Source organism: Microtus pennsylvanicus, chromosome 1 (assembly GCF_037038515.1).
Source record: "Microtus pennsylvanicus isolate mMicPen1 chromosome 1, mMicPen1.hap1, whole genome shotgun sequence".
NCBI classification, from domain to species: Eukaryota; Metazoa; Chordata; class Mammalia; order Rodentia; family Cricetidae; genus Microtus; species Microtus pennsylvanicus.
Genome location: NC_134579.1, coordinates 48270038 through 48292814, shown reverse-complemented (window position 1 = coordinate 48292814; position 22777 = coordinate 48270038). Strand labels below are relative to the sequence as shown.

Here is a 22777-nt window from a genome sequence, read left to right as displayed (position 1 = left end):
CCCTCCTCGGTCTCCAGGGCCCTTCCTACCATCAAGGCCACCTCATTTTAAAATAAATTTGCCTGTTTGCAAATTACCAGTGCGATTCTTCTTTAACTGGCCAGATCCCTGGGATCCCCATCATGGAAGGAGTGAGGGGAAGCATTCACATTCAATCCGCTGAACTTCACATGGACATGCTCATAGATAAACACATACAAGAAATCTGCAAATGTAATATGAGTTCTAAGCAATCAGATCAGGTCATGGAATTCTGTACTACATTTAAGTACTATTTGAAGTGGGAACATTTCAGCCAGCAGAGAAATGGGTCTGTGCTCTACAGACCAGGTTAGGGGAAAGAGGTTAGGGAAATTTCAAAATGAGGTTTGCACAGACTGTCCCATGTGACCTGCCTCGGGCTTGTTTCATCCATTAGAAGGAAGTGTTTCAGCAACCCTTTCTGCTTTGTGGTAATACGGCGGAGAGCAGATGGGACAAGCAATTCAAAAGAAGGTTCCAAACATCGCAATTCAAATGTAAAGCACCATTTTTTGCCCCTCTGTAAAGTGGGAATAATGACACCGACGGGCTGCAAGCCGGCTGCGTAGGGGAACTGTCAGTTTGTAACGTCTCAAACACAAACCGTCCTTTGATAGCTCTCATCCAAATACCAGCCGCAGCACCTCTCTAGCTCTCCCGTTCCGGCTGCTTTCGTGGTTTGCGGAAAATGGAGTGCTTCCTGGGTAATTTTCACCACAGTGAGTGCAAGGCGGAGGGAAAGGGGAGAACTATTTGTGGTCGCCTCAAAGATCCAGCTGGAACGATCAATCTGAAGACAGCCGGCACAGTGCACATTTCCCCTTAGGGGACAGCAGGCCGCAGCTCAGCCAGTCCACACGCAAGGGGTCTGGAGTGGAGAAGGGAGGAGCTAACAGGCAGGGGAGGCGTGGGAGCGGGATGCAGGGGCGGGCCCCCAGAGCGTCGACCAATCATAGCGCACTCCGTCGACGGCCAATCACAGCTCGCCTAGCCGGGCAAATCTGCCCGGCAGTGCGGGGCGGGGCCGCCAGAGTCCCGGGGCCGCCGGTTACTCTTCAGAGAGCCTTTCAGGAAAGCACAGGGCAGGGGGCAGAGAAGCTGGGGAGACGGGTGGCAGGCAGGCCCAGCTTGTGTACTAGCCCAGCGACACCCACGGAAGCACCCGTGAACTAGAGATGGTGCAACCCGGGCGCGCACGTGTGTGCAGCCCTCTGGCATGTCTCTATGCCCTGTGGGCACCTGTCGTGTGAGTAGCTGCGGGTGTGGCTGTTCCTGGATGCCGTGAGTGTCAGTGAGGTTTGTGTGTCTTCGGGCCTGCCTCCCCCGTCTCCAGAGGGGGACTAAGAAGTTTAACTGAACAGGGACACTGAGGAGATTAAAGGAGTGGATCTCAGAGGCGAGGCGGAGAGGGTGGGGACTGCGGGCTCAGCGGGTAGGGAAGCACCTATTTAACCCTTCTCCCAGGCAGAAAAGCATCTTGAAAAGGCTGGCGTGACCCATGTGGCTCTGAAATGTCTAGAGAGCCCCGAGTGGTGATGATCACAGAGTGACTGGCTCAAGGCTGAGCCTGTCTAATTCGTGGACAAGAGGGATGCTAGCATTTAGAAAGGCCAGGAGGAAACTCAGGATGGGGACCATCTGCTCTCCCAATCCCAGCGGGACAAAGGCGGCCTCGGAGGTCTGCAATGCCGACTGGATGGCCTCGCTCCCCCCTCACCTCCACAACGTCCCTCTTTCCAATCTGGCAATCCCAGGTACTCATCTATAACTACTTGTTCACATTGTGTTTAATTCTGCCATTTTAGTGTTTGTTAATGGGCTGGGTTGTTTGCTGTTGTGTTGATAAAAACAATAATTGTCAGTGATCTCTTTTATTTCCAAATAAAAAACTTAACAGGAAGGTTAAGATTTAAAGAGGGGCAAGCAGACTGCATCACTAGCAAAAGGGACAGACGGAAGAAAGGTACACGGCACTGCTGTTTTGTTGTTTTTATTCTGTTTATACATACAGCCTTGATCTAAGAATGCTAACCTTCTTAAGACTGAGCCCCAGGTATGTGAAGGGCTCCTTGTCTTGAATCATTTAAGGAAATGGGGGGGGATCAAAGATGATGGATAAAAAGTCGTTAATAATCTTAGCTCTGGATCAAAATTGAAGCTGAAAAAATATATCTTTTCTTGTTTATCTGCCCTTGTGTGAAAAAAAAAGTCAGATAAATGTTCGAAAATAGGTTCAAACTCGGGGCTGGATATGAAGACACATAGTTTTGTGTTGGGAAAAGCCAGAAATAGAGGATGCAAGCTGTCCTCTCAGGCAGTCATTAGGTGTGATGAAGTGATGGTGTTTGAAGCTTTGTCTATATATACACAGGTGTCTGCCTGGCTGGTCTAGAACTGTAGCCTTGAAAATTACCTCTGCTCCTGCCGCATTCCCTGCCAGAGGCTTTACAGCTTGACTCTCGGGCAATTGCTTAATCTTTTCACTAAATGCATTGTTAGGGCATAGTTATCTTGGGAAGAATTTTGAGACCACACTGAGTTTGGCTTGATGAGATGAGCCCAGTCCTGTGATGCTGGCACTTAGAAGGGACTCGAGGAGCAAAGGATGGACCTGTTCTTTCTCTTTCCTGGACATGTAGCAGTTAAAGTTCACCTTTAGAGTGTAAGACAAACTCACAAGCATTCCCTGGATCGGTCTGCTGTTGTCTGCCTTAAAAGATGACCTCATGCCACCTCCGTCTGCTTTCTATGCACGGGGAAGAGGAATGCTGGCTGTGGATGCAGGTTTTGCTTGGCTCACCTCTTCTTTTGGAGCTCTTCCAGGATCTTTGTCCTCATGGGCCTTCGCTGCTGCTGAACAAGGGAAAGGTTGAAAAATCTTGTTACAGTTACGATCCCTTCTGTTTTACTGGCCCTTAACTACAGTTCCTTGGGAAATGCCAGATGGCCATGCTTTAGAACATGCCTTTTCCATGTTTAATTGATGCCTATGGAGTCATCTCCAAAACGATGCATGGGACACTTTTAACATGACTCATTTGCCTCTGGGCTCTTCCATGGAATTATTTCTTCTGTGTGATATGGCAGGTGGTTCATGTTTGCAAACAGAATGGCATCTTAGGCAGGTCCTAAATGACCCTGTCACTCAGCGCATGTCCAGGTAGGCTGACTTCCTTCTTCCTTGTACTTTGGACAGTTCAAACTGTAGCTCTACTGGGCTTGACTGTGCATTCCGACCGACTCTACAAAGAATCTACGTGTTAGTTCCTGCTCTATACTGTATTTCAGTTACTAGAATTGCCAGAGGAAACAGAATTCTTGAGAACCGCCACCATACTGGGAACTCAGTATTAGTTCTGTGAAGCACTCAGGGTTTGTTGACCCTACTTTGTGAAGCTAAGTGGAAAAAGAAAATAGTGCTCCCGACTCCCATAAACACGCCACATTTACTACCATGAGGTGTTTTCCCCCAGGAATGGAAGAAACATATGTAGGTAAGTCAGCTCAGAACAGGAAACTGAAACACTAAGTACTATCTGTGAACACTCCATCCCTCATTGCAGGTTATCTTTACTGTGCCCTGATTTTAATACGTCCTGGAGAGAGGCTGACGAGAAATTAAAATATATGGAAGGTGTTCAGGAAGGAGCCATCATCTGCCCCTTTATCTGCATTATTGCTAACTTCATCATAACCACCACAACCCCCAAAACATACACACTTTTTTTTTCTAGCCTTTCTTTGTAGCTTCTATGTAGCTTAGCCTAGCTTCAACCTTGATGGCCTCCTGTTCTGCCTTCCAAATTGCAGCCTTGGGCCACCATGCCTGGTAATAGCTACCCATTACTGAGTTCCACCCTGATATACCCACTGGCATACAGTACCTCAAATACTAATACTTCCCATGAAATCAATAGATATTAATAGCACCATTTTTGAAAAAGGAAATTAGGGGTTGGAGTGTGGCTCTGTTGGTAGAGTACTTGCCTAGCATGGATAAAGTCTGCAGCCTGATCCCTAGCAACATAGAAATGGGGCAGAGAACAAGCAGGAAGATTAGGAGTTCAAGGTCACCCCCTATCTATTGCATAGTGAGTTCGAAACCTGTCTCAAAAAAAAAGAAAGAAAGAAAGAAAGAAAGAAAGAAAGGAAGAAAGAAATTATCATCCCGAAAATTTACCTTTTTTTCCCCCATGTATGCTGAGTGGCAGAACTAGTATTTAGACGCTTATGTAATAAAAACACTTGCTCACTGCCTCAGTGCCCTTGAGGGGCCTCGGAAAGTACAGAGCAATAGAGATGGATTCTGGCTGGAAAGGCAGATTTCCCAGCCCATACTCTGCAGGATGGGAAAGGAAACTGGGTGGGCTTTTGTTGTTGTTGTTCATTTGTTTGCTTGTGACAATCTCGTGTAGCCTTGGCTGACCTGGGACTCCTGATCCTTCTGCCTCTCTCTCTCAAACGCCGGGGATGCCAGGCCTGTTGCACCACACCCAGCCTGAATTCACTGCTTCTCATCTGAGCAGTCATATATCAGTTTGAATGTGAGCTAGATGCAGAGGAAAGCTGTCTAGAGAGATGATAGATAGATAGATAGATAGATAGATAGATAGATAGATAGATACATACATACATACATACATACATACATACATACATACATAGATGGATACATAGAGACATAGATAGATACATAGATAGATACATAGATGGATAGAGACAGACAGACAGATAGATGATAGATTGAGAGATGAATAGAGGTAGATAGATAGACAGACAGAAGGATAGACAGACAGATTTGTTTGAATTGGAACCCAGTAAGACTGAAATTCAGAACTGATTCTTTGATCCCATGTGTCTGAATGCTGAGCCAGATCCATCAGGAGGGGGACATTAGAGGACAGCTTTCCTCTGTATCTAGCTCACATTCAAACTGATATATGACTGCTCAGATGAGAAGCAGTGAATTCAGGCTGGGTGTGGTGCAACAGGCCTACCATCCCCGGCGTTTGAGAAAGAGAGGCAGAAGGATCAGCAGCAGTGATATGGGAGAGGTCAGGGAACGGATGAGGGATCTGGTGATCATAGATCTGGATGGTTTTAATTGTGTCAGATGTGGGAACTGCTGCCTTGCCTAGGCATTGATGAGAGACCACACATGTGGCTGTGTGCTCTCAACAGAGCCCTGGTGGATTACTACTCTTCCGAAACTGTGAGCCCCACCTGTTAAGCCCCACGGTCACTCAAACACATTGAAATATCTCAGAGGAGAATCTCAGAGTTATTCTCATTCCCAACTGTATCTAGTCATTTGATCTCTACAAAGTAAAAGGTCTTAAAATTATAAATGCTACTTTTTAAAAATTAAAGTTTACTATACAAATACCTTCCTTGATGTTATTGACATTTTCTGAAAGGGAAAAGGTTTTTTTTTTCTTTTTCTTTTCTTTTTTTTTTTTTTTTGGTTTTTCGAGACAGGGTTTCTCTGTAGTTTTGGAGCCTGTCCTGGAACTAGCTCTTGTAGACCAGGCTGGACTCGAACTCACAGAGATCCACCTGCCTCTGCCTCCCAAGTGCTGGGATTAAAGGCGTGTGCCACCACTGCCCGGCTTTTCTTTCCTTTTTTAAGTATATAATGTATACTGTTTTTCTTTCCTTCTTTTTATTTTCTTTTTTTCTCTTTATAAACATGGTTTCACCCTGTAGCCCAGGCTGGCCTGGAGCTTACCAAAATCATCTTCTGCCTCCCTTCTGGTTGGGACTACAGTGTGAACCACCACACTTGGCTGTATACTGATTTTGAGTGAATTCATTTTCTCTGTGTATATTACTGCGCTACCTTTTTTTTCCTTTTTTTAAGTTTGTGTTGTTATTTAGTTTTTAACAATGTTCTTTCTCCTTTATTCAAGGTAAGATATTTGGTCTATTGGGAAGAGCCTTCTTGAGTTTAAAGGTCTTAGGTTGTGCTGTTGATTCTGACTCTGTGGTACAAAGTAGCAGTTTTCTACTTGTGATTAAGGGACTGGGTGTGGTGAGTCACGTTTATAATCCCAGAGTTTGAGAAGTTAAACAGGTGAATTGCTGCAAGCTCTAAGTCAGTCTGAACTACATAGTAAGTTTCAGGCCAGTCTGGGGTACAAAATGAGACTCATCTCAAAAAGTAAGCATATTAAGAAATATACTAAGTTCAATGAAATACTTAATCGTTTTCAGATTAAAGATTAATTTAGGGTTTGGGGTTCTTTTGTTTGTTTGTTTAGTTGGTTGGTTGGTTTGTTGTTGTCGTTTTTCAAGACAGGGCTTCTCTGTGAACCAGTCCTGGCTGTCCTGGAACTGGCTTTGTAGACCAGTTCTGAGCTGGAACTCACAGAGAACCACATGCCTCTGCCTCCCGAGTGCTGGGATTAAAGGTGTTGTGTTCACCACCACAATCCAGCTTGATTTAGGGTTTTTAAAACCTATTCTTTGTTAAAATAGAACTATTGGAAAGGATTGCTGAGTCCTTTTAGGTCTGAAGAACATTTTTTTATATCCCTTTAAAACCAGAAATTAATTTTGGTTTCAACAAGAACATAGTTGTTTAAAAGAAGCAGGATCCACTTTAGCCTCCTCATTTTCACCTCATTATATCCCGAGTGTATTTTAAGAAAACCCTACTTCTAAAGACGCTTATAACCCAGCAATGTCTAGCTACTTCTGAGGACCTCCCCACCATACACAGTTCAGAACAACCAGCGATAAACGTCAAAATAGATACAGAGGATGTGTCGCAGAGGCACACAGGATGGGCAGAGCATTCCCGTCTCGTATTCTCAGCTTTGTTGGGAAAATGGTATTTAAGAATTGGTCAGAGTGGGGTAGGGTAGCTCCACCCTCTGACTCCAGCCCCGGAGAGGCTGGGGTACCAGGAAGGTCTCTGTGGATGTGAGGCCACTCTGGGCCACAGAGTGAATTCTAAAATTCTAAGCCTGGGATAGGGAGAGAGAGAGAGAGAGAGAGAGAGAGAGAGAGAGAGAGAGAGAGAGAGAGAGAAGGTTAGTAAGTGGGTCAGGAAGAGACACTACTCGAAGATTAGGGCTGGGAAGGGGTAGGTCTCAATAAAATAGTCTAATTGAGCTACGTGATGGGGGAAGTGGATGGAGGCACCTCCTTCTTCCACCCCTATGGCCCTTGACAGTCCTGCCTTGTGAAGTTCTCACCGTGCTGTTTTTCCTACGGTCTGTGAATTCCTAAGGTCTGTGAATTAGTTGCTGGAAGTGTCTTTGTCTCCATTTATGACCCCAATTCAATGGAGTCAGCAGTAGAGGAGCAGACACTGGTGACTGGTGACTGAATAATTCAGAAGGCGGCAGAGGGAGAACGTCGGTGTCCGATTGATTGTCGTCATTTGCTGCTGTGTTGTGTTGGTCGTTTTTACTTTTAACGTTCTGAGACAAAGGGCTCACACTGTACCCCATGCCAGACTCGAACTCACTATATAGCCAAGTCTGACTTCCGTTTGAAGCTATCCTCCTGCCTCAGTCTCCAGAGCCCAGCTCCTTCTCCAGCGTGGTCAGAGCTAAACTGAATAGACCGCCTAGGTTTGCCTTTGGTGGAAAGCCACACCAGGCCATGTGGAAACTTTTGAACCCATTTCTTGTTGGTATGCACTGTATTCCTGAAGTCACAAGCACCCTAGCAAATGAAAATTCTAGGCCAAAGAGATGGATGGGAGAGTTAGAAAAGAAACAGGCTTTGGGCCCAGCACCCTTTCTGCTTTCCTTCTTCCCTTGCCAGCCTGGAGCGTCTCACCTTCCCGCTGCTGTCTCTCCCTGCTCTGGTTTCTCCGTCCCCTTGTCACCTTTCTCCCACTGACCTGGTCTGCCTCTGCCTTACCCACCTTCCTCGGGGCCATCCTGTCTTGGGTGACTGTGACAGTTCCAGTTTCCAGATGGCTCTGTTTTCTCGGGTTGCTGGCTTCTCTTGCTTCCTACCCTTGTGGGATCGTGTCCATTTCCATGAAGTTGAGCTAATGACCACTTGGTGATTTCCGTAACTCTCCTCCCTGTGGGTACACACTTTCTTCTCCCCTGGGTGACACAGAGATGAAGTCACTGGGGATGAGAGGGACCAGGATGAAGGGGTCATTGCTCAGATTTGGAAGTCACACCAAGTGTGGTGCATCTAAAAGAAATTCAGCGATCATTTCAAAAGTGGACAAGCAGACTGTGTAACAGCGTTGGGCTGATCCAGAGCTCTGAGTTAAACCCAGAACCCATCCATTCTTCTGGTAGACTTGAGGCTAAGGAAAAGCAAGGGCATAATCAAACCAAATAATGCTGATTCCATAATTAAAACATATAAGAAAAAAAGTGATTTCAGCAGGAATGCTTTTTGTTTGTTTGTTTTGTTTGTTTTTATAGTTCTGGAGAATGAACCCAGAACCTACACATGCAAATAGGCACTTGGCCACCAACCTGTCTCCCCAGCCATTTTTTCACTTCTTATTTGGAGAATGGGTCTCATTAGATTGCCCAGGCAGGCTTTGTTTAGACTCGCTATCTTCTCGCCCAGCATCCTGAGTAACTAGTGTCACAACCCTGTGCCACCAGTCTGGCTTTGTTTTCACTTTGGGTGGTCGTGGTGGAGACAGAGCAGCTTCAGCATCAGCACCTTCAACTAACAGTCTTCTCTCCCGAGATAATTCTTCACTTCCTGGATGCCTGTCCCAACATCACAGAACAGGGGCAAGAATTCAGCAATCTCCTGTATGTTAGAAGTGGGATCCCAGACAGTACCTGCAGTGCTGAAGACCTGCAGATCATAGCAACTGTAAGGAAGTGCATGCGTGGAGTGTGTGGGAAAGATCTCAACATTATCTCAATATTAAAGAACCTGAGAAAGGAAGCGCTTAAGTTTAAAGCCATACTGGGCTATGTAGCAAGACACTGTCTCCAAACACCAAAAGCCGAGAGGCTGTAACTGGTGGAACACTGGCCTAGCAGACACCAAGCCCCAGGTTTAGTGTCCAATAGCACCACAAAGTAATTATAAATAAAAATACATGCATACATACATACATACATACATGCATGCATGCACACAGGCAGGATTGTGAATTGGTTAATATAAGTACCCTGCCCCACTGCCTGAATTTACCCCTCCCAAGGACTGAAACCTTGATAAAAATATCCCACTTTATTTGCTGAAGGTGAGAAGTAAGTCATACGGTATGCCTTCTGGTACAAATAAATTCCATACAATTATTATTATGTGACTTTTTAAAGCCACTCACGAGATCCAAAGCCTGAGCCTAGAAGGAACAAGGAAAAAGGCCTGAGTTGCAATCTCTACCCTCAGGTAATTTACAGTCTAATTAAGGAGCCCACTATCCAATTAAACCCTGAGAGTCCCTCTGATCAGATTACCATAATTTGACAGGCCATGCCCCTAGGAGGGTTAGCCTTAGGAACAGGATGGAGGCCAATGGCTGCCTACCTGGGAACAGCAAGGGAGTCTTAAACACCACATAAACAACTGGTCAAGAGAGCTGGAAAAGTCTCCTTTAGCTATTGGCTCTGTCTTGTCCACCTATTCCTAACTCAGCTGCCAGACCTTGTCATCTGCCGACGTCCAAAGCCTGTGGGAAAGACTCTCTTGGACGAACCAGGCCATGTTTGAGGTGCTTCTCCTGTCACTCATTCCCTTAGCCCTCACCCTCCTTGACCCCGCAATATTGCTTCCTGTCCTGGCATGAAGTATTGCAGAGTGCGTTCCTGTGAACTTACCTTTCTTCGCTTACAGCCCCTGCCTCGTGACTGTAGAGTGCATACACCATCCACTCAAACAGATGCCTCAGCCTCCACACACCACCACGCATGCACTCCCCCACAGTTAACGCACAATTGCTATGATCTCGGCCTCCTCCTGAGAGGGTCCAAATTCTGATGTCTCTTACTGCTCATGCCTCATGAACATCCTGCTACCCTGCCCACCGACAGTTGCGGGGCTCTCTCCTGCATGCACCTCTGCCAGACATCCTTTGGAAGCGAGATTTGGTGTCTGACACATGCTTTGACCTGGTCTCTGCCAGGTGTGACAGATCACCCACCTCCACCTCTCTCCAGCCCCGAGGAGCTTCTGAGCACAGGCACAGTAAAGCCATATAGGTGATGTGCTTCAGCTTCCTGGAACTTTGCCTTTGGGAATGATCTCAAGCAACTCTACCGATTTTGACTCAGTTACAGCTTCAAATCAGGCCTCCCGAGATCAGTTATAGACATTATAACTCAAGGAACAAATTCAGGTGCTAGGACTCTATCACTAGATCTGTGTGTTTATAAATATGGCTAAGTAGGAGGCCAGCCATGTCCTCCTTGTCTCAATTGTGTTGTTAAAAGTTTCTGTGCTTTATGTTGCTAAACAGCCCTGCTAATCAAATAGTATGGGAGGAGTACCTTTGCAGATCTGCAGGGAACTCCAGGAGGAAACAACTTGGCTTACAGAGGCCAGCAGCGCTCTCTCAGTGTGACATCTAAGTCACGCAGTTCTTGAGACAGAGCCCCTCCTTTGTGAATACATTGTCTTCTGGGAACAGAAAATTTCTAAAAGAATAACTGTTGGTTTACATTCTCTGCTTGCTCTAGAATTTTGTGTGTGTGTGTGTGTGTGTGTGTGTGTGTTTGTGCGTGCGTGCGTGCGCCATGTGCGCGCAATCTTTATATTCTACCAGTATTTTTTCTGAACAGAAATTAAAATTAAAAAAAAAATAGAGCCAAGTAAGGTGGTCCGCACCAGTTGGAAGTCAGAAGTAGGTGGGTTGCTGCAGAGTTGAGGACAGCCTGGGCTACACAGTGAGGTCCAAGCCCGCAAAGATGAAAGAACGAGAGAATGAAGGAGCCCTTTGTACCCCATAAGTGTTCTGCAGCACAGCCATAGTCTGCAGTAATGGAGGAACTCAAATATTCAGGACTCTGTCAGACCTAGATGAATATTTTATGAACATGTATTATTTGAAGTCTTATGTTCTAATGCAATGTTCTTAAAGCGCGACTGGAAACGGGAAGAATGCCGATCAGAGTCAGGTGAAGACGGGAACTGCTCAGTCTTTCTTAGAGTTGAGTTTAGATCGAGCACAGAGAGTTTGTGTGGAGCCTCCCGAGTAGTAATGAGCATGCGCCATTAACTTGACTTGAAGTAGCAGCGTTTTTAACCATTTGTCTTTTCTGGTTCTCATTGGTTATATAGAAAAATATAACTCACTTAAAGGAAAGTCGTGAATTCACAGTATTTATCGTTGTGCCACATACTGTGGCATATCAGGCAGAATATTCTTCTCTCTATTCTTCATGAAATGATTATCTTACAAAAAAATCTAAAATTCCAACGTAACAGAGAAGAATACACAGAATCTATAGCACCCCGGAAGCTGGATCCCAGTCCTGTTCCCGGAAGGAAAGCAAGGCAGGAGATTGCCCATGGCTGGTGGAGCTGGGGTCAGGAACCATTACACACCTCAGAGCGTTCCTTCCAGAAACACTGCTCCTCACCAGCATCCTTGGCTTTGCCGCAAGATGTCAGGATCAGCCAGTATGAAACAGAGTTGAAGTTTACTTTGTTTTACTTTCTTATTTGGGTTGGGGTTGAGACAGACTGTAAACTCAGTGTACAGTTGAGGCTAGCCTTGAATTCCTGATCTTCCTTTTTCTGTCTTCCAAGTGCTGTGATTGAAGGAGGGGACCAAGAGTATGCCAATGTGCCCGACTGGGCTTTAGACTTTTGACGTAGACTAGAGTGTGCCAGTGTGCCCGGCTGGGCTTTAGACTTTTGACGTAGATTAGAGTGTGCTAGTGTGCCCAGCTGGGCTTTAGACTTTTGACGTAGACTAGAGTGTGCCAGTTAATAGGAAGAGAAGTGCTTAGGAAAAGAGTAAACATGGTCTTGATTGCAGGCATCTCTAGAAAGTCATAATTAAATGTCTTCACAATAGGCATGTACGTGATTTAGTGGCTCCTGAAGGTACATCGCAAAAGGTTTCAAGGACATTAAAAGAAATCATAGTGTGGTTTCTGGAATGTATTGGCGAAAATCACAACTGAGAAGGTAAGACTTGTTATTGCTATAAAGACAGGTTAGTTTACAAGTCTTGTTGGTGAAAAACATTCAAAATTACATGTTTATGTCTGGGAAAGGAGAAAGGCCCCACTCAAAAGTCATAAATGCTTAAGTATCTTTGGGGTCTATTTTAACTTCCCATCTGAAAAGGTCTACATATAAAAGGAACGTTGTGTAGACAACTTTTCCAGCAAATATCAAATATGCTGAAACTCTGAACCCTCAGCTACTAGGAAACTTCAGCCAGATTCTCCGATTTGAAGTCTCCTCTCTCTTGCTGAGTCCCTCAATCTTTCTTTTCTTATTACCCTACTTCAAGGTGACCTTTGAGTAGAAATAACAAACTGGAAGGTGTTGCAGGGAGAGGGAGGAGAGTCATGTGCAAGAGGAATTGAGGGACAGAAGATGATGATGACCTTGAAGAAACCTAGACAATCTGCTGTGATCAGAATAGATTTCATTTAAACGAAGGGATGGAGATGAGGCTGGAAAAGCAGGAAGAAGCAGGGTCCTAGGAACTTGGTATGGCATGCCGAAATTGAGCTCTGTGCTCAAGTCAGCCGCTGGAATTGATGGAAGACCACTGACTGCATTAGTACGAAATGAATCAAAATGACTCCTCTGCTGTTAGAGCTAGCTGGGCAGGGGGAGGGAGGGGAGAGAAAGAAAGAAGGAAAGGAAGGAAGGAGGGAGGGAGGGAAGAAAGGAAGGAAGGAAGAAGGGAAGGAAGGAAGGAAGGAAGGAAGGAAGGAAGGAAGGAAGGAAGGAAGGAAGGAAGGAAGGAAGGGGAGAGAGAGAGAGCAGAGAAAAGCAGCTTTGGCTTTGTTTCACTTACTATGTTCAATCCATCTGTTGATTACCTTCTGTACAGCAGGCTCTCTCCCAGACACTAGTAATCCCGTGACTATCAATAAGAGCATGGGCACTGCCTTCAAAGAGCTGGTTGAAGAAAAGCACATTTAATCAGCCCCTCACAGCATAATATGCATATAAGATAATAGGGGAGGCTCGGCTGCATCTGGAAGAGCATATGGCAAGGGCGTCCTAACAAGACCTGGGAGTTCAGAGAGGCCCATTGATGCACTGAAATAAATCATTATAGATGCATCTCAGTTGACAAAGGGGAAAGTATAGGGGTTGAGGTCATAAAGTACGTAGAGAACCAATAATCTGCGGTAGGGGCTTAACTTCTCCCTAACAAGAAGAATATGAAGGGGTCCTGGGGTTAGAGCTTAGTTGTGAGAACCCCGGAAAAGCACACACAATGCTCTAGTGTAGCTAGTGTGTAAGTAGAGCACAGTGGTCCAAATCTGTAGTCCCAGAACTCAAGAGGAGATCATCCTAGTCTCCATAGTGAGTATGGGGCCAGCAAAGGCTACCTGAGACTGTCTCAAGGAAGCAAACAGTGGGGTGAGGAGTGTACACGAAAATGTCAGCCCTGTGGTTCAAAAGCGCATGCTGCCTGCAGTTCAAAACGTATGGGAACAAGTGACAGCTGTAACCAAGGCACGTGTCAGGGGGTCATCCAAGCAGGAAGCAACCTGACCCAAGTGACAACGTGGACCACAGAAAGGGGACAGAAGCTGGAGACGCTTAGGAGGGAAACGTCAGCTGGACTTAGTGATTAGCCAGAAAGAGAAGCAGGTGTGAAGATGACCTGGATAGCGAGGAGGAGGAGGAGGAGGAAGAGGAAGAGGAGGAGGAATTCTCCAAATACCTGTTCTGGTGAGCCAGCAGCTGTGAGCATGGATGAGAAACCTGTTGAGCTTCAGGTAGGGGAGGGGCATTTCAGACTTGGTGTAGTGGAGATGATTTCAGAGCTAAGTCTTAACTGCACCTTTGGCCCATCTCCCTGTAGTCACCGAAGCTATTCTGTGCAATATCAGATGATTCAAGTTTTAAACTGCCATCCCTGTTTTGTTTTATTGCATTATTTTTTTGGAACAAATTCCTACACATTCCAGACTGGCCTTGAACTCTTTTTGCAACCAAGGATGATCCTCGGGGCTCCAGCTCTTGAGTGCCATGTGTCACCATGCTTAGTTTTATGCAGCCAGTGCTGGGGGTCGAACCCAGCGCTCCAAGGAATGTCATGAGAATGTTGTTACTGAGCCACATTCTTAGTGACCGCTCCTTTAGAGTATACAACTTTGTTTAGAATTTAACTAAGATTTTTACCTATTTTAAGAAATAAGTTCTGGATGTCAAGTCTCAGAGAGCTGGTTCTTTTGTGAGCTGATTGAGTCTTCTACCTGTTTTTCTTGGATCCAGTCATTTCCTGTTGAACTCTTGCCCCAACCACGCCTTTTGCAGCACTGAGGGTGGGAGTGGGTGGCAGTTGTCTCTGCACCGCACAAGCTTTCTGCAAGTGGAAACTGGGCTTGAGAAGGATCCCTTCTATGAGGGGTGACTCTCTTAAAGGTAGTGTCCTCTACTTGGAGGCAGAGTGGGACATATGTGAGCAGAACCGACGAGGATTTCTTTGAAGTGAGTTATTTAGACCAGCAGTGTTCCATCTGTAGCTCGCAACACCCCTTTGGGGGATCAAACAGCCTTCCACAGAGGCTGAATATCAGCTATCCTGCATTCACAGCATGACTCATAACAGTAGAAAAATGATAGTTATGCAGTAGTAATGAAATTAATTTTAGGTCAGGGGAGCACCACAGCCTGAGGAACTATAGTAAAGGGTCCCAGCATTAGGAAGGTGAGAACCACTGATTTTGACAGTGTTGATTTTGGATGAGTATCAGAGTCTACTGGACATTTGAAGACCAGGAAAATCTTTTGAAAGACAATAGACACCCATGCTTGTGGAAAGAGCTTTACCATGCCTCTCAGGGGTGATATTGGAACCCCTTAAACCTGGGATAATCAGGATATGGGGGCTGCATTGGAGACCATCTGGGATAATGACTCCCTGCGGAGTCACTGGGACAGAAGGGTTGGTACAATCTTTCTGTTTCTTAGAACAGCTCAGGCAAAGACTGTAGCCTTTGGAGTAGTGCCTGTGGCCAGGAAAGCTCTTCTTATGTGTGTTTTACAAATAAACATTTCATTTGAAAATCCTTTAGATCTAGGGAACACCCACGAAACCACTCCTTCCTATGACTTCCTTCCAGCCAGGCACTGGTAGGCCAGATCCCTGGGCTATGTCTCTTCATAGACAGCGGGGAGGCCTCTTGGCTTCTCCACACTTAAAAGCAATGTGTTGATGAAGGCCTTCTGTTTCCAGGTTTCGGCTTTACAGGTTGCTTTGGTGTATTGTGACTAATTATGAATTCAATAGGCAACTGATTAAAAATTAAATTGGCCACATGGCTCGCTCAGATTTTGCTGGCAGTTTGATGGTTATTATTAACACTGTCCCACATGGCTCATGAAAAATAATCAAACTGGAGAGTTGAAGTTTATCCCCTTAGACTGGCAATGAGGTATAATGATGTTCTTATTATTGGGAGACTCCTAAATGGTTCCCCTGATCCCAAGTCTTGGCTCTGTTGGTTATCTCTGACTATCCTAAGGATGCCTAGTCCTGTGTACAGCTACTCCACAAATGCTGCATTTCTCCAGGGACCTACTGGGCGTGTGACATACATGGGAGGCCCCAGGCGATGCTATGAGGAACTAACTCAGGAAATCTAGTCTCTAGGACTTTTCTTTTTAAATTGTTCACAGCGGATTTTTTTTTAATTATAGCTGCCATTTTTGTTATCCTTTCCGGTTTATTTTTATCCTCTATGTCTTCTGGCACATTCCTCTTCGTTGCCCTAGATAAACCAGAAGGACCAATGGCGATAAACAGAGCCAGGGGTAAACAGGTGTCTGAGGTCAAAAGGTAGCTAGAAGAAGCTCTCTCTGTAAGAGGAAAATGAACAGACCTAAGAGAGGTTTGCAAAAGGGTCAGGGGACCAAAGCTTACTGGTATTAAGCAGGGCTCTAAGCATCTGTCCCTTCAGGTAGTGTTTGCATGTCCTCTGTTTACGTGTACTCGGTACCTTAGAGAATAGAGAGATGGATGCATATTACACATGACCCTGTCTTGTCTGTCTTAGAGGTGAGAGATGAAGACAGACATGGAGATTCTTCCCACGCAGTGACCTCAGTCCACCAAGGATGTGCTCAGTACCAGCAGGGCACAGAGGGAAGAGAGGGCACTTAGCAGGACATCCTGGTGTCAGATGAATTGGGTCACATGGAAGTAATTAAGATGGAAAGGCCAGGTACAATAAAATAGCTTCCAAGAATGGTGAGGAATTTCCTAAGTGAGTCTTTTGCTGTAGTTTCTAACCATAAGGCTCATTTCTCACATACAGCTTTGTAAATTGCTCTATTTTCAGCTCAGACCACTGAAATAATTCAACATGCAAATTGATTTATTCATATCAAATTTGTAGAGATTAAATGCCTGGGTTGTGAGACAAAATACTTCTCTGTAAACACTGTCTTGTCCATGCAGGATGGCTCAAATTGATACATCAGAGCCATCCAGGACTGACATAGTATGAGGTCATCCTGGTACACATAGAAAGTTCCAGGCCAGCCCAACCTACAGAGTGAGAGCCTGTTCCCAAAAATCCAAACATGGAACATAATGAAAGTGATATAATCTGTCTTAGTCTCAGCACTGAATTAAGCCAAGAGATTCCAAACTTGAGGTCAATCTGGTCTACACTGTAACACTTTGTCTTATCTGTTTTCCATCCGAAACACCTGTCCTAAACACCACCATTTAAGAATATACGTTCATATTTATATGTTTTAAATATTTTTGTATCTTATGCTATTTTCTTATTATTTTAACTGCTATATAACAGTTGCACATATTTTCCAGGCACACTGTGATACTGTATACATGATGCTACATGTATACATTGTGTCCCTCTTTAGGAGTTTGAAGTTTTTTTGTTTCAGTTTTGTTAATTTGCCTGTGTACCTGTATATGTATGTGTTGGGGTGTGGGAGGGTTGTGTTTTTGTGTGTCTGTATGTATATGATATGTGTATGGGACTGTATGGGTCTCCACTGGCGTGTGGAGGTCAGAGGACCACTTCATGGAGTTGGTTCTCTCCTTCTACATTTATGAGGGTCTCAGGCATCAAATATAGCTTGCCCATATAGAAGGAGCTGCAGGCAGGCCTGCTTTTCATCCCGCCCGGCTCCTGCATGGTTAGCTTTGCCCCAGAAATAACAACACAGAAATTGTATTCATTTAAACACTGCCTGGCCCATTAGTTCCAGCCTCTTCTTAGCTAACTCTCACATCTTGACTAACCCATTTCTAATAATCTGTGTAGCACCACGAGGTGGCGGCTTACCGGGAAAGATTCAGCATGTCTGACCTGGCGACTGGCTTCTTGGCAACTGCCTCATTTCCTTCTTCCCAGCATTCTGTTTTGTCTACTTCGCCTATCTAAGCTGCTATCCTATCAAAGGCCAAGGCAGTCTCTTTATTAACCAATGAAAGTAACACATAGACAGATGACCCTCCCACATCATGCCCAGGCTTGCTTGACAAGCCCCTTTACCCAGAGCCAATCATTGGCCTATTTTTATTTGCCTGTAAAGAGGTACAGCAGCATCCATCATTCAAGGTGTAATGTCTGCTCCTAGTGCCTGTAGGTTTAGCAGCTACTTGACCTTTGAGTGAAAGCTTTGTCTTTCTGCGATGTAGGTTACCTGTCTGTCAAATGGAGGGAATTATAATATCTGGGCCAAGTTACACAATCCAGAAGCTTGCCTATACCCTGACAATGCAAGATTCCCTTTTGCCTGATAATTTGCTAAGATTCATAGAACGCACTGACAGCTGTGTGTTCCTGTTTACTGTTTGTTTCCATGCAAGCGTATAGGTTATCGTCAACTCAGGAAGGGTTCATAGAACTCAGTATAAAAAGATTCCAAATGTGTTACTTCCAGTTGCTCATTCCCTATGGGGTCGCAGACAGCATGACTTCCCCAGGATGGATACGTGACAGTTTATGAAGCATTGCCAGACACCTGGCCTCCTGTGCACACATGTGACCGGGCCACACAGCTGAGGTCAATATTTAACCCTTTCAAAATCCCATCTAAAGTCACATCCTTAGACTTTTCCATGAGACCACGGAACCGCTAGGGAATGCAGGTCAAGACTATACTTCCTAGTAAACTCAAATTCTTTTGTCTGTTTGTTAGGGAAACAAGGTTTTCTCGTAGCCTTGGTTGATCCAGAGCTGATGATATAGACCAGGTTGCTTCAGACTTGAAATAGCATGCTTCATGCCTCTACTTATAAATTCTGGGATTTGGGGATTTTTGTTTGTTTGAGACTGGCCTTGAACACCTGATCCCCCTGTCTCTACTTCCCAAGTGCTAATTGAATAGATACCACCATGTCTAGTTGGGTATGGCTAAACTCTTTACATAGAAAAAAATGAAGGATTTAATAAACAGGACACGTCTATAATCTCAGAAGTCAGGAGGCTGAAGCAGAGCTGTCACCATAAACCTGAGGCCATTCTGATCTATATAGTGAGCAGTAGGCCAGTCAGGGCTGCATAGCTGGACCACAGCTCAAAAGCCCTCAAAGATGAAATGAGAATTAAGTGCAGTGTAATAGAACACTATCTAGCACCAAAGAAATCTAATATTTTATATAGCTACTATGAACCATCCTTTCCGATTACCTCATTTTATACCTAATGGCATCGTGGATGCTCTACCAAATTCTAAGTGAGAGCCACAGTTCATATACATGTAAGCAATATCCAGCAGTTGGAACGAGGCCAGCAAACTCAGACTATGGCCAGTACTTCCAAAATCAATACCAGCTGGGCCAGAGGATGTCAAGCAAGGGCGCTTGCTTCCTGGTACAGTCCGCTACAGCATACCTTTGAGGAAGTGAGACCCAGGAGCAAGATTTGACTCCTAGAAGGATACAGAAGGAAGTAAATGAGAGTAATTAGAAACAGGGGCACAAGGCACCTTCAGGAACTAGGAAGGGGTGACATGGTGAGATGCAGAAGTGACAGGTGAAAGAGGTGGGGAAATCGGGTAGAAATGGAGTCCAGCCTGTTTAAAGAGGTGTCCAGCATTGGATTTGTTTGTATCCTATATGGAGTCAGACAGTTTAGGGCCTAAAGAAAACTCCCACAGTAAGTATGATCATTTTATGACCCCAGTCTGTGAATTGCTCTTTTCTCCACCCTCCCACCAACACCTCTGCTTCAGCTGGCTAGTGACAATTCATCCCGCAGGAACCGCCTCAGGAGTGACTCCTTCGTGTATCCCCACTACATGTGTACCCCTGGGACTGTTCCCTGTTTCTCTCTCTACCACACACATGCCATGTTTCATCATCCCAGTATATACTTGGTGTCTGCTTCAGAACAGGCATCTAATTAAAAAGGTGGCAGGAGAGAGAGACAGAGGAGGCGAGAGACACAGAATCCAGAAATATCGACAGAACTTAGGCATGAGGGATGAGGGTTTCTAGTTGTCGTAAGGAGAAACTAGGACAAGCAGAAAGCAGGCACCAATGCCTAGGATGTGAAAAAACTTGTAGCTACACTGCCAAGTCTTAAGAGGCTCAACACTTGATATAACGAGTATGAAAAGGCCAGCAGGAGGAGAGGGATAACTTACTTAGTAATACTAATATAAGATTAACTAGGACTCCTGCATTGGTTTCCTTGTCTTACATAAGCCTTGTTAAATACTTTCAACAGCTCAGTGATGGAGGTGCATTCTCCCCAATTTACACACTAATAAATTGAGACACAAAGGAATTAAACATATTGTCAAAAACAAGACTCTAGATATCAGTGGTAGAACTGTGAAAACTGACTCTTGTCAAATTTGTTTTACCACATCTAAATAAAAGGCTATTATGGAGCTGGCGTCTGAACCCTGTTGGGCTAAAACTTCAGTTCTTTTTGTTGGATGTAATGAAGGCTAATTTTCTTTTCATCTGGGACTGTCTGATTCCATGCCAGGCTTCTAAAGCACGCTACCATGATGTTGGTGATGTATGAAGGACCACCCACTGACCTGTTCTTCTGAACAAGTTGCATTTTTTTCCCCTTCTCGAAGATCAGACATCCAAGAGGCTTTTTATTGACTCAGAACAAAAACAGCCTGTCGGTTTAAGTACTCTGTGTAGTGATCAACAGCAAGGCTTCTGCAAAAAGAAACTTTCTGCACTAGACAGAATGAGCAGCATGAAGCATTAGCCAACTAGCTCTTTAGAGAGCCAGTCTTCAGGGATGAGATATGTTTGCGTTCACTTTCCCTGCTGAGGTGAGGGTACAGATTCACTATAATCCTACCATTTGGTGTAATTTAGACACTTCTTATTGGATTTCCCCTCCTCCTTTATTTGGGGACCAACCTTGATAAAAAAAAAAATACCTCTTGCCAGGTACTTTTACAGCAGATAAATGCTGCTAGTGTTTTTACTAGAGGTATGGGGATTTAGAAAATATTAGTAAAGAATATGAAGATGCGAATGAAATAATAAAACAGAGAAACGTATAGAATAGTATCGGGAGGGAGTTGCATTGAGGTAGAAGCATATCTACTTCCCTATTCTTGAAATACGCTCTGACTATTAGCTACACCTGCTGACAATGACCTTGAGAGAGCAGAACTCTCTGATCTAAATCTAGATGGGACCTTTGTTTGTTGAGGTAGAAGTACAATAACCTTGAAGGACTAGAGGTAAGTTCCAACTCTCCCACCTTGATCAATGTGGAAACAGGCTCACATTTTTGGGCCTCCACATCCTTCCATCCCGCAGAGCACTTGTCTTAGGATTTCATTCGCAGAATAGAAGGAAGACCCTGGCTGGTCTTGGAAGAGATCTGGATTTCATTTGTGGGGAGAAGGCAAGTGCAGGTATGAATATGGAGGCCTTCAGACCATAAGAGGGCTTGGGATCTTCTGGACCTGGAGTTACAGGTGGCTGTGAAAGGACCAATGTGAGTGTTAGGGAACCAAACTCAGTTCCCCAGAGCAAGTGAAATGCATGCATGTTCTTCATTGCTGAGCCAACTTTGTAGTCCCGTCAAAGGAATTCTGCCCTACCAACCCTGTGGAAGAGTCAACTAACTAGATGACTAGGAAGGAGCTGGTTTGGGGGTTTGGAGTCTCCCCTCCCCCCAGAGTATTAATGCCAGCCACAAAGCTGTGAGACAACAGCCTTTGGAATGAAGGGGAACAATCACAAATGTTAGGAATTGGATGGACCACCAGGGGAGGCGAGGTGCTGTCCAGCCATTGTCAACCAACATAAAGATACTCACTGCAGAGCTGTAGGAGGGGACAGATTTCTCCAGCAATTTACCCAGTTCTCAGATGAACCAAAAATAAATGCACACAGCCTTAGTTTCAGGTATGGTTTGCTGTTTTGCAAAGATGGTTAAGTTAAATCTATAAACGTGTTTTCTGTTTAAATATAGTTAGAAATAAATTAATGTAGCTTAAAATGTTTATTTGTGTTGATATGTGTACTTGTGCAACACGTATGCGTAACACATGTGTGCAGGTGTCCATGGAGACCAGAAAAGGACAGCATATCCTTTGTAACTAGAGTTACAGGGGTTTGTGGGCTGTTGGATGTGGGTGCTGGAAACTGAACCCAGCTCTTCTGCTAGAGCAGTAAGAATGCATAACAACCAAGCCATCTCTCCAGCCTCAAAACCTTGTCTTTGCAATGGCCAATAGAGCCCTAAATTTCTTACATGAACAGCTAATGAGTGGAAGTAGCCAACTCTTGAGAGAAGAGATGCTAAGGCTTATTCCTCAGCCGTCCTAAGTTTAGGAATGGGGAGGCTGAAGTCCAAGAAAAGCATTTGTGCCAAAACTGTGAGCTATGAAAGTCCCAGAAAATGTTTCTTTAACTGAGAGAAGGTTAGAGTGCCCTCATGTGTTCCTAAACAGAAATGTTTTCAGTTCTATCCTTTTTGTCCTTTTTTTTTTTTTTTTTTTTGCTTGTCAGGAGAGGATTTCTCTGTAGCTTTGGAGCCTGTCCTGGAACTATCTCTTGTAGACCAGGCTGGCCTTGAACTCACAGAAATTTGCCTGTTTCTGCCTCCCAAGTGCTGGCATTAAAGGCATGCACACCACCGACCACCCAACTTCTTTACAAAACTTTAAAAAGCTTTCATCTCTTCCTTGATCTTTCGGCACTTGGGTGAGGACTCAGCAGTAAAGGCAGGCCAAAGGATGTCACCAGATGTAAGTGAGCAGCATATTTGACTTGCTTAGATGCTCAGGCAACAGAAGCAACAGTGTCATCCCTATGATATCCTGGCGTAGCACCAATTATCAAGCCCTGGATCTGTCCCAGGCAGCCATTTGCAAACTTTGCATCTCTGAAGCCATGGCAAAGCCAGTCTGAGGCTCAGTTTCTTCACCTATAATAAACTTATGGAACCGCTGCCTTCAAGATTATGACAGAGCATAAATGATAGAAGCAACATGTCTAAGCCTGCCATTGGCTCAGGAGAAACTGAAAAAGTTTCTTTTCAAACCAGAGCCCGTGTGAGGGACCAGGGACAGGTTAGTGGTGAAGCCTGAGGTTCAAGCATTGCGGAAGTAACGTCTTTCTAGTCTTGACTACACGTTTTTCACAAGTACTGTGTGTGTATGAATGCCAGAGATGCTTTGACAAGCTATGTGG

At 44.8% G+C, this 22777-nt stretch overlaps 1 protein-coding gene across 1 annotated transcript in view; it reads left to right on the top strand.

The window, feature by feature from the left end:
- The first annotated feature begins 1028 nt into the window (after positions 1–1028).
- Positions 1029–22777, top strand: part of Plcxd2 (phosphatidylinositol specific phospholipase C X domain containing 2) — a 59735-nt gene continuing 37986 nt past the window's right edge. Inside the window, exon 1 of the mRNA XM_075963964.1 lies at positions 1029–1775. Coding sequence (XP_075820079.1) covers positions 1613–1775 — 163 coding nt within the window. The 5' untranslated portion in view covers positions 1029–1612. The remainder of the gene's footprint in view (positions 1776–22777) is intronic.